The sequence below is a fragment of the Muscardinus avellanarius genome, assembly GCF_963383645.1.
Source record: "Muscardinus avellanarius genome assembly, chromosome: 2".
NCBI lineage: Eukaryota > Metazoa > Chordata > Mammalia > Rodentia > Gliridae > Muscardinus > Muscardinus avellanarius.
Window position 1 is genome coordinate 35,316,044 of NC_137787.1, and position 12,952 is coordinate 35,328,995.

Below are 12,952 nucleotides of genomic sequence, written 5' to 3' on the forward strand. Positions count from 1 at the left end.
TGTGATCCTCCTGTCTCAGCCTCCCAAATGCTGGGATTACGTGAACCACTACACCTGGCTCTGATAAAACATTTTTAAAGTAAATCTATATTACAAAAACAAAACAAAAATTGAACACTAATTCAAACAATTAATTCCAATAATATGAAATTTTTTTTTTAGATGAAGTTAAAATCTGGAATTAAAGAGCAGTTACTGCCATGACAATGCATATGACCTCTGCTATCCAAAAGATTACTTATTTAGTTTGTGGTAGTGGAGACTGAACCCAGGGACATTCTACCAATGGCTACACCCCCTGCCCTATTTTATATTCTTTGTTTTGAAACAGGTCTCAATAAGTTACAGAGGGCCTCACTAAGTAGCTGAGGCTGGCTGCAAACTTTCAACCCTCCTGTCTCAGCCTCTCAAGTACTGCGTGTGCCACCATGCCCAGCTTTTTATTTTTTTAAATAAAAATAAATTACTTTAAAGAGTCAGAAATTTCTGGGCACAGTGGCACATGCCTATAATTCCAATATTTAAGAGGCTGAAATAGGAGATCACAGGTTGAAAGTAAATTAGTGAGACCCTCAGCAACTTACTAAGACCCTTGTTTTAATACAAAATATAGGGCTGGGGACATAGCTCAGAGGTAGAATGCCCTGGGTTTAATCTCCAGTACTGAAAAAAAAAAAAACCTAGAAATTAAGTAAGAATCATTCAGATATTTTTATCAAAAAGCTAATAAAATTCTATTTTTATTTTTTAGTGTCACTAGGGAGTAGAACTAGGGGCATTCTACCTCTGAGCTACGCTCCAGCACTATTTTTTATTCTTTATTTTGAAACAGGGTCTCACTAAGTTGCTGATAGCCTCATTAAGTAGCTGAGGCTGGCTGCAAACTTGTGATTTTCCTGTCTTAGCCCCCCAAGAACTGGGATTACAAGTGTGTGCCACCATAACCAGGTTCTATATATTTTTAAACCAAAAGAAAAGATCTTTGACATAATTAAGAGATAAAATAAAAGCAAGGAAGCAAATTAAAAAGTAGATGAGTTAGGCCGGGCGTGGTGGCGCACGCTTGTAATCCCCGCGCTTGGGAGGCAGAGACAGGAGGATCGCGCAGGTTCGAAGTCAGCCGCGCACACTGGCTTAGGAGACCCTGTTTCCAAATAAAAATGTTAAAATAGGTCTGGGAGTGTAGCCCGGAGGTAGAAGGGCTTCCAGGAACCCCAGTACCACCAAAAAAAAAAAAAAAAAAAAAAAAAGTAGATGAGTTAGGGGTTGCTAGTGAGGCAAGGAAAAGTTATTAGAAATTAGACATATAGGATTAATTTTTTTTTCCAGTACCTGGGATGGGACCCAGGGACATTAGACCTCCGAGCTACACCTCAGCTCTATTTTTAATTCTTTACTTTGAAACAGGGTCTTATTAAGTTGCAGAGAGCCTCACTAAGCAGTGGAGACTGACAGTGACCCTGCGATTCTCTCCTGTGTCAATCACCCAAGTACTGGGATTACAGGCGTGCGCCACCATGTCTGCCTGGATAACTCTCTCTTAACTTAGAGATTAAATGTGTACAAAAACAAATCACTGTTAGGAAAACTTTAAAACTAATTAAAATTGTTTCCACAAAAATGAAAAGATACGCCCAGCATAAAAACCTGCTGAGCTGCAAAGCCAGTGCCGGAGCCCGTGAAGCTGGCATAGGAGCCTGCGGAGCGGCAAGCCCAGTGCCAGGACCCGCAAGGCTGGGATTGGGGCCTGCCGCATAGCAAAGGGCCAGCGGGTCCTTGCAATCGTATGGTCAGGAAGCACTTGAAGCTGCCGCTGCCTCATCCCATCTCTCAGCAGATCTCCAGATCCAAGTGAACTCTATTAAAAAATTGGGTGTGAGTGGACCATCTCGTTTAAGTCACTCACCTTTTGGCTGTCATGATTTCAGCAAATGGGAATTAGTGTGGAAAATAAAAGTAGGAGTTCCAAGGAAGAAATAAACTGTAATTGATCAGGTGTGGAGAAGTAGAAACTCTAATACATTATTGGTGGGATTGCAAATTAATGCAACCACTTTGAAAAACAACATGGAAGATCCTCAGAAGAATGAAAATGAACTTACCATATGACCCAGAAATACCACCTATGGGTATATACCCCAAAAAATGAAAACCAAACTACCAAATCAATGCACAAGTATCTATGTTCATAGGTGCTCAATTCATCATTCCCAAACTATGGAAGCAGCCAAGATGTCCATCAACAGATGAGTGGATTACAAAAGTACGGAATATGTACACAATCAATGGAATTTTACCCAGCCATAAAGGAGAACAAAATTATGGCATCTACAGGGATGCCATAAAAACTAAGAAATTAGATGTTTTTCCTAATATGCGAAAACTAGGGAGAAATGAGTAATAACAGGAACTCTAGTTGAAGAAGGGGTCCTATAAAGGAACAATTAAGGTGACCTATCTGAGGGGATGGGAGGGGGGAAGATGGAAACTCTTTAAAGCACATGATATACTTAAACATATCAGTCAGTCACTAAATCAAACATGGGAATGAGGGAGGGGGAAGGAAGAGGATGGGGACTGAATAAAGGCTCATTGGGTGATATGTGCATGTATATCTCCACAAGTTTTTTATTCTATTAAGATGTTTGACTACAACTGGGCGTGGTGACGCACACTTGTAATCCCCGCGCTTGGGAGGCGGAGACAGGAGGATCGCGCTGGTTCAGAGCCAGCCTCACTGGCTTAAGAGACCCTGTTTCCAAATAAAAAAATATAAAATAGGTCTGGGAGTATAGCCTGGAGATAGAAGGGCTTCCAGGAACTCTAGTACCACCAAAAAAAAAAAAAAAAAAAAAAAAGTTTGACTACAATGCACCAATAAAAATATATTTTAAAAAGAACAGAAAATAGGGATTGGGGTTTAGCTCGGGTTCAATCCCCAATACTGCAATTATATAAATAAAAATGAAAAGATACAAGTTGGGCATGGTGGCACATGCTTGTAATCCTAGTACTTGGGAGGCTAAGACAGGAAGATCACAGGTTCACAGTCAGCCTCAGCTATTTAGTGAGGCCCTCTGCAACAAAGTGAGACCCAGTTTCAAAAATAAAGAATATGCTGTGTATGGTGGCACACACTTGTAATCCTGGTACTTGAGAGGCTGAGACAGGATTGCGCAAGTTCAAAGCCAGCCTCAGCTACTTAGTGAGGCTCTGTTTCCAAATAAAACATAAAATAGGTCCGGAAGTATAGCCTGGAGGTTCCACTCCCTCCCCAGCGCAACACACACACACACACACACACACACACACACACACACACACACTTAAAAAATAAAAATAAAATAAAAAAATAAAACAATAGGGTTTGGGAGTGTAGCTAAGAGGTAGAAAGACCCTGGGTTTAAACACTAGTACTGCAAAAAAAAAAAAAAAAAAAAAAGGAAGGAAAGAAAAAAAGAAAAAGAAAAAAGATTCAGACACTTTAAAATATGGCGTATCAATTAGAAAGTCATAACTATTGAAAGTTCTTGCTAAAGAAGGTATTCTCTGGTAATACATTTTGACTCTGGACTGGGTATGGTGGTGCATGCTTGTAATGCCAGCATTTGGGAGGCAGACCAGAGGATTGCAGTTCGTAGACAATCTCAGCTAAATACTTAGTGAAGCCCTTTGCAATTCAGTGAGACCATGTTTCAAACATAAAAAGTACTAAAAAAATAGGGCTGGGAGTGTAGTTGGGTGGTAAAATGCCCCTGGGTTCCATCCCCAGTACCCCCCACAAAAAAATTTGACTCTGGGAGCTGAGAGTGTTGGCATGTACTTGTAATCCCAGTATTTGAGAGGCTGACATAGGAGGATCTCAAGTACCTACCTAGCCTCAGCTACTTAGGCCCTTGGCAACTTAGTGAAACCTTGTTTTTGAATAAAGAACAAAAAATAGGACTGGACGTGTAGCTCAGAGGTAGAATCCCCATGGGTTTAAACACCAGTACTGAAAAAAAAATTTTAATTAAAAAATTTTAAAAAAGACTCTGAGAAGGACATATTTCTTGAAGAACATGTACAGATAAAAAGAATAAATTCACATGCTGATTTCTGTGATTATATGCTTAATATATTTTTGTTAATATCCTCTAAAAATTGCATACTTATAATGTCACATAAAATAACTGACATTACATTTTCATCTGCTACAAAATATGCAATGCAAAACTTTTATTCACAGTGTGATTATGAAGTAATTGTTGAAATATACCTTTAAGGTTTACTAACCTTTCTGCAGAGGATCACTCTGACATTTACATATGTTCTATGAGATATATACACCACAGACAACAGATCTTTGAAATTGATAACAGGATCTAAGATGGAACAAAACAAAAAGTTAAAATTAAATTTCATGGATAGCCAAATAAAGAACTGTGGATACTATCTGTATAAATGCCAAACACCTTCCTTTCCTTCCTCCCTTTCTATGGAACTGGAGATTCAACCCAGGGCCTTTTTACCTGGGGTGGAGTCTGGAGGCAGTGGCAGTGGACATGCGTGCGTGCATGCGTGTGTATTACTGGGGATTATACCCAGGGGCATACTACCACTGCACCTCCAGCCCTATTTCGTTTTTTATTTTAAAACAGGGTCTTGCTAAGTTTCAAGGGTTTCACTAAGTTGCTGAGACTAGCCTTGAATCTGTGATCCTCCTATCTAAGCCTCCCAAGTACTGGGATTTAAGGCATGGACGACTAACCCTGCTAATTATTTCATTTTCAAATAAGAATTATAGACTTAGCCAGGCATGGTGGGGCACGCTGGTAATCCCAGCATTTGGGAGGCTGAGACAGGAGGATCGCGATTCGTGGACAGCCTCAGCTACTTAGTGAGGCCCTCTGCAACTCAGTGAGACCCTGTTTCAAAATAAAGAATATAAAATAGGGCAGGGGGTATAGTAGTGCCCCTGGGTTTCATCCCCAGACACCCCCCCCAAAAAAAAGAATTATAGATTTGTTCAATTTTTTTTTGTGTGTAGGGGTGGTAGAAGATAGAATCCAGGGACATCTACTACCACACTTCAAGCCTATTTTATTTATTTATTTATTTATTTATTTATTTATTTATTTATTTATTTATTATTTTTTTGGTGGTACTGGGGTTCCTGGAAGCCCTTCTACCTCCGGGCTACACTCCCAGACCTATTTTTACATTTTTATTTGGAAACAGGGTCTCCTAAGCCAGTGCGCACAGCTGGCTTTGAACCTGTGCGATCCTCCTGTCTCTGCCTCCCAAGCGCGGGGATTACAAGCGTGCGCCACCACGCCCGGCTCTATTTTATTTATTTTGAAAAAGGGTCTCACTAAGTTGCTGAGGTCTTGCTAAGTTTGCTAAGCTAAGGCTGGCCTCAAACCTGTGATCCTCCCATCTCAGTGTCCCAAGTACTAAGATTTTACCAAGGAAAAAAACAACAAAAATACAGGTTTATACTGTTTTGACACCCTTCTTGATCAAATCTAAGTAACTCTTCTTCTTTTTTTTTTTTTTACTGTTTTTGAACATACTATCCATACTAGATGGCTGTAATACTATTATTTACCTTGTGTATGTGTGTGTGGGTACTTAATATTGAATTCAAGAGCATGCTACCTCTGAGCTACACCCCTACCCCTTTTCATTTTTTGTTTGGAAAAAGGGTCTCACTAAGTTGCTGAGAGTCTCACTATGTTGCTGAGGCTGTCCTAGAAACTGCAGTCCTACTATCTCAGCCTCTCAAGTACTGGGATTACAGGTATGGGCCACCACTTTCAGCTTATTTATCTTTTTAAGTACTTACTTTATCAGCTTATTTATCTTTTTAAGTACTTACTTTATCAATGGTTTATAAACCATTCAAGACAAAGAACCTTTTCTCAAATCCCAATCCCCCCCAGGATTTAGCATAAATTCTAGTTTGTAGTAAGTAGAAAATATGTATATGTATATGTGTGTGTATTTAAAAACACACACACACACACACACACACACACACACACACACACACACACACACACATTTACTTATTACAAAAAAACAGAAACAAGCTGGGTATTATGGTGGTGCCTGCTTGTAATCCCAGTACTTGGGAGGCTGAGACAGTAATAACCTGTTCCAAATAAAATATAAAATAAGTCTGGGAGTTTAGTCTGGAGGTAGAAAGCCCTGAGTTCCACCCCCAGTTTCATAAAAAATAAAAAATAAAAAATAAAAATAAAGAACAAAAAAAAGGCTGGGGGTGTGGCTTGGAAGCTGAATACCCCTGGGTTCTATCCCCAGTACTGCAAAAAAAAGGATATATTTTTAAATTTATTAAGAGTTTAAATTACTAGATTAAATCTTAATCTTAAATACTAAAATTTAAGAATTTAAGGTCTTTTGCCGGGCGTGGTGGCGCAGGCTTATAATCCCCGCACTTGGGAGGCAGAGACAGGAGGATCTCGCAGGTTCAAAGCCAGCTGTGCTGGCGTAAGAGACCCTGTTTCCAAATACAAAGTATAAAATAGGTCTGGGAGTGTAGCCCGGAGAGAGAAGGGCTTCCAGGAACCCCAGTACCACCAAAAAAAGAAAAGAAAAAAAAAAAGAATTTAAGCTCTTTTAAAAAATAATCTTAGTGAGGCCCTCCGTAACTTAGTGAGACCCTATTTCAAAATAAAGAATAAAAAACAGGGCATGGGGTGTAGCTTGGAGGTCGAATGCCCCTGGGTTTCATCCCCAGACTCGAAAAAAAAAAAAAAGAAAGAAAATCTTTTCTACATATTTTCTCTTGTATCTTCTTGTTTGAGTATTAAGTTATTAATTTAATCACTCAGTCAAACATGTACGAAAAAAGGCAATGTGCGAAGCCATGAGAACGAGATAACAAAAGCACAGAGAAACACAGAGCCTAAGAAAGGCTTTACTGAATTAAATAACAAGTTGTTTCTTTTTCTTTTCTTTTTCTTTTTGGAGTTATTAGCAATTGAACGAACCCAGAGGCATTCTACCTCTGAGCTATATTCCCAGCCCTATTTTTTATTCTTTATTTAATTTATTTTTTTGGTGGTAATGGGTTGGAACCTAGAGTCTTTCTACCTCCAGGCTATACTCCCAGGCCTATTTTACACTTTATTTGGAAACAGGGTGTCACTAAGTTGCTGAGAGCCTCACGAAGTAGCTGAGGCTGGCTTCGAACCTGTGTGATCCTCCCGTCTCAGCCTCCCAAGCGCGGGGATTACAAACTTGCGCCACCACGCCCGGTTATTCTTTATTTTGAAACAGGGTCTCACTAAGTTATAGATGGCCTCACTAAGTAGCTGAGGCTGGCGAAGAATCTGTACTCCTCCTGTATCAGCCTCCCAAGTACAGGATTACAAGCATGTGCCACCACACCCAGCTAAATAAAAGGTCATTTAAAAAGAGAAAAAAGGTTAAAAAAACATCTTTGAGGGGAAAAAAATTTCTTAAATCATCAGTATTATGAGCATTAGGCATACCTGTATTTATGATTTGATTCATAAGGTTTTTAATGAGAGAAATGTTAAGGACTGCTTCATTAAGGAGGAGTCCCAATCCTGAGTAGCCAACTTCTCTAAGTCGAATACGTTGTTTACTGCGTTCGTAAACATTCGTGCATTTCAACATTTGCTCAATAACCTGGTCACAACAAGAAATACATTCTTCTAAATACAGAGAACTAACAACAGTCACTTAGATTAATACTGAATAAAATGCTGTTATACATTAGGTTTTATAGCATCATTTTATTCCTTAAGTATAAAATATCTGAGCACTAATAGGGAGGAATACTAGATTAATACTATCACTAGAAGTGGATTTAAGAATCAGACTGAAATGCATCTGTATTTGAGTAATAAATATGCTTGAAATTTTAGTCCAAATACGGCAAATGAAGAAAAAATGTATACATATATACATAGGAGGAACAAGGGTGTGTCATGATAACTTTGGATCCATCCAGGAATCTACTTATATAAATTACCAAAATAATTTTCAAGAACAGAAAACAATCCACATGCTAAAATGAGAGACTGTATCATTATCTTCATATTTCTAAGGGGAAGATCAACATTTTTCAAAACATATACTATAATCTTATATAAAAGGGTAATCTTGGCTGAACATCACGGACAATACCTGCAAGATCATTTTTGGAGAAATAACATTTAATCTCTAGGAAGGAATCCTTGTGAGGGCAGATCTATTCTACAGCAGCCTAAGGGGTCACCATAGTAACACTCACTAAGAGAGTCCACCTCAGACCCTTGTTACTGCAGCTTTGTGTTGTTTGCTTGTGGTACTGGGGATGGAACCCAGGGGTATTCTACCTATGAGTTACAACAACAGCCCTATTTTTTATTCTTTAGTTTCAAACAGGGTTTCACTGAATTGCAAAGGGCCTCACTAAGTAGCTGAGGATGTCCATAAACTGTGATCCTCCTGCTTCAGCCTTCCAAATGCTGGGATTATAAGTGTGTGCCACCACGCTCAGTTTTGTATCTTTGTTTTCTAAAGTTTAGAGATTTCGAGTAGGAATCTAAACATAAATCCATAAGTATACTTCACAATGTGACCTAACAATTTAAGAACAACTGTTGCCAGGCAATTAGGCATAATGAACAGGAAAATAATGAAAAAATGCATTTGGTGGTAGAAATATGGCTACTTCCTCTACTTTTAGTTAACAAAAAGGTGGAATGTGTGACTTCAGCCAAAGATCAATTTCAGATAAAGTTGTTAAAAGAATTCAGTAAGTTGACACATTAAAAACACTTAATATCTGACATATAGTGGGTGCCACAAATGGTAGCTATTATTAGCTATTAAAATATTCTGAATTGTGAAAGACTCATCATATACCAAAAAAGGAGACGAGAGGTTTCATACTGACAATGGTAGAACAAAGTGGACATTCTAATGAGATGATTTATCAGATAATAATTAGTGAGGTTTTTGTTTTGTCTTGTTTTTGTTGTTGTTCTGTTTCTTTGTTGTTGTTTTTCTTGCAGGATAGGGAATCAAATTCTGGGCCTCCTACATACTATACAGGCACTTAACCACTTAGCTATATTCCCAAACCATAGTATAACTAGTTTTTTTTTTTTTTTGTGGTACTGGGGATGGAAACCAGAGGCTTTTTACCTCTGGGCTATACTCCCAGACCCATTTTATATTTTGTTAGGAAACAGGGTCTCACTAAGTTGCTGAGAACCTCACTAAGTAGCTAAGGCTGGCTTCGAACCTGTGTGATCCTCCTGTCTCAGCTTCCTATGCGCGGGGATTACAAGCGTGCGCCACCACGCCCGGCATATAACTAGTTTTAAATATGTAGACAACTATCATTTAATATATGGATCAAAATAAGTTGAACTTAGAATTGGAAATAGTTTTTAAAAAAGAAGAATTTACAGTTAAAGAACAGCTATGTTATAAGCAAATCCACAAATCTCCCCAAATATAAAGATGCTTAAGAAATGTCTGTACCTTAAAAATAATTTCTCTTAGTCTGTCTGAGTACTTCTGATTTAACAGCAAGGCGTAAAGTATGTCAGCATTTCCAGGTTCAAATAGCAGTAAGAAAAGCTGACCTCTAGTTGGGCTCGTGCGTAGAAGACTGGCGAGTACATCCAATACTCCACAGAGCTTTTCAAGGTAACACAAAACAAAGCATCACTTTCACAGATATAAGAACAAATGACCTCATAACCAAATATTCCTTTAACCAAATCCTTCATACCCAAATGCTTTGCTTAAATGCATTAGCTAATGTCTATTGAGCTCACTGCTTTTTTACCTCTGACATGCTTTTGACTCACTCCATTTTCTTGTGTATCTTCTCACTATCCATATTCAACAGCAGCTGGAATCATACCTAACCTGTGTTGTCCATATGAACAGACATTCCTTCTACAAATCCCTTTCTGGTCTCCTCTACATATAAAACCCTTCTATGAAAACCTAACAGCTGGGCGCAGTGAGACATGCCGTAATCCCAGTACTTGGGAGGCTGAGACCTGAAGATCAGAAGTTCAAGGCTAGCCTCAGCAACTCAGTGAGATTGTTACAAAATAAAAAATAAAAAAGGGGTAGGGGTATATCTCAGAGGTAGAATGCCCCCAGGTTCAATCCCCAGTACCAAAAAGGACTTATATCATTCACTCATGCATTCATTTATGTTGCCAGTCTTGGGGAATGAAAGGGCATTCTAACTCTGAGCTATAACCCCACCCTAATTTTAAATTCATTTATTTTGAATCAGGGTTTTGGTAAGTTTTGGAGGGCCTCACTAAGTAGCTGAGGCTAGCCATCCTCATTTCTCAGCCCCCCAAGTACTGGGATTACAAACTTGTGCCACCACTCCTGGCTTTATAGATATTTTCTTTTAGATATTATTTTGTTTCATAGTTATTTGTAAACTTCTCTTACTGACTTCTTTCCCAATTAGGCTAAAAGAATGATAATTTATCACTGAATTAACTGCAATGTCTAATATTATATTATGTATATAGGAAGTTTTCAACAAATGACTCTGCCTCAACTGACAAAAAAAAAAAAAAAAAAAAGATTACTGGCCATGAATCACAGATTCAACTTTCATGATGTAAAATTGCTAGCTATCCATCCCTCTGAATAATGAGATGTTTTTAAAGCATTCCAATATTTTAGGAAATACTCTAAGTTAACTCGTCTATATAATACCAATTATAAAGTCATATAATCACTGACTACACAATAAATATTACATTTGGGAAAAACATATTAGTCAACATAAACTACTGCTCAAATTTGTGGTACTGGGAGGGCTGAATAGAAAGAACAACGAAATATAAGAAAATATAAGTTTTATTTCTAGTTGTATCAACTATGTGACTATACTATATCATATAATCTCTGAATATATATTTCTTCTTCTTTTTTTTTTTTTTTTTGGTGGTACTGGGGTTCCTGGAAGCCCTTCTACCTCCGGGCTACACTCCCAGACCTATTTTTACATTTTTATTTGGAAACAGGGTCTCCTAGACCAGCGCGCGCGGCTGGCTTCGAACCTGCGCGATCCTCCTGTCTCTGCCTCCAAAGCGCGGGGATTAGGAGTGTGCGCCACCACGCCCGGCCTCTTGAATATATATTTCTAAAAATGTAAGTGAAAAGAGTAATATGTGGTGTATATTAACATCAGTGGGTTTCACTAAGTTGCTGCTTAAGCCTTCTAGGTGAATGCTCTATTGTTAAGCTGCCTCTTCAACTATCTATTCATTAAACTTTCAGATAGTATAGTAGATAAATATACTTATTTGTGTAATAGTATGTGTAAAATAAACAATTTTAATCTTGAAATATTTATACAGGTATGTAATTTTTAAGATGATGGCAGGAATTTAAATGATAGAAAAAACAGATTTATATCTAGCATAATACCTGGTCTTCTTCATTAGTAGCAGCTATATATCCCATAATACTTTGTATCTCTTCATGAGTCCCACCTTTGCACAAAAAATATTTAATTAGTCCATACAAAGAAGTCCTTATTGTTCGAATATCTTCTAGAGATAGCTCATCATATTTACAACCACTCCTGAAAGAGAAGACAAAAATGTAAAAATTGAAAATTTCACTTTAATGCGTTTGTAATTTTTATATAAAAGAATCTGTAACAACAGGCATGATGGCGCACACTGTAATCCAAGTACTTGGGAGGCTAAGACAGAAGATCACAGGTTCGCAGACAGCCTCAGCTACTAGGTGAGGCCCTCTGCAACCCTTAGACCCTTTTCAAAATAAAGAATTAAAAAAAAAGGGCTGGGGGTGTAGCTCAGAGGCAGAAAGCCCCTGGGTTCAATCCCCAGTACTGTAAAAACAAAAATAAATAATTAATAGTATTAAAAAGATATTTCCATGTAATTACTAAAATTCATGGTATCTTCACCTCTTTGGCTTTCTTTCACTTTGTTTTCCCTTTATGAAAAATCTCTTAAAAGAGTTTCAGTGGCAAAAATTAAGAATATTAAAAAAGGTCATAGTTTTTTTTCTTTTCTTTTTCTTTTTTTTTTTTTTTTTTTTTTTTTGGTGGTACTAGGGATGGAACCCAAGGGGCTTTCTACTTCCAAGGTACACCTACAGTCCTATTTTTTATTCTTTATTTTGAAACAGGGTCTCATTAAGTTGTGGAGGGCCTCACTAAGTAGCTAAGGCTGGCCATGAACCTGTGATTCTCCTGTCTCAGCCTCCCAAGTACTGGGATTACAAATTTGCGCCACCACACCCGGTTGAGGTCATAGTTTTAATAATATAATTTTCACAGATGAAGAAACTTAAGCACAGAAAATCTGAGTAATTTGCCTACAGTTACACAATTAATGAAACCAATATTCAAACCAAAGGTATAAAGATCCACTATTCATTATTTTATCCTCCATGCTATCCTGCTTAATTCTTAGAATTGTTGGTAAAGATAAAAATTCTATCTATTCCTTTCAAGTAGCAGACAGAAAATAATACATCAAACTAAGAAGGACCGAGGATGTCATACCCATAATAAATCCGAAGTGTATCTAGGAGAAATTGCACGCCATACTTTTTTCGGAAAACTCTTCTGCTGTCCTTTATGATAGTTGAAAGATATTGTATATGACCTAAAATAGAAAGTTCACTTGTAAATGATTTATCTAAAATAAAGGCACATGGGTAGTTATAAATTTCTAACCCATAAAATTTTGTCTAACAGCCTGCCCTCACCAATTCGAAAGGGAAAGTCTCCACGGTTCCAAATACGAAAGTCAAACAGCAAATACTGATACATTTGTTGCAGGAGTGGCACATTTTTCTCTAATGATATCTGTTCAATTAGTAATTGAATTGCCATCAATACATTGACATCCATTAAGGATCCCGGCACCTGAAATCAAACAGAAAAGGGTTCCATAAAGTT

General features: G+C 37.8%; 1 protein-coding gene across 2 annotated transcripts in view; it reads right to left on the minus strand.

The window, feature by feature from the left end:
• Positions 1–12,952, minus strand: part of NBEAL1 (neurobeachin like 1) — a gene marked incomplete at both ends in the record, with an annotated part of 229,171 nt that overhangs the window by 101,060 nt on the left and 115,159 nt on the right. For both annotated transcript variants that reach the window (XM_080689757.1, XM_080689756.1), the window contains 6 exons: positions 4,276–4,364; positions 7,503–7,662; positions 9,511–9,669; positions 11,443–11,599; positions 12,554–12,656; positions 12,760–12,919. In XM_080689757.1, coding sequence (XP_080545883.1) covers positions 4,276–4,364; positions 7,503–7,662; positions 9,511–9,669; positions 11,443–11,599; positions 12,554–12,656; positions 12,760–12,919 — 828 coding nt within the window. The remainder of the gene's footprint in view (positions 1–4,275; positions 4,365–7,502; positions 7,663–9,510; positions 9,670–11,442; positions 11,600–12,553; positions 12,657–12,759; positions 12,920–12,952) is intronic.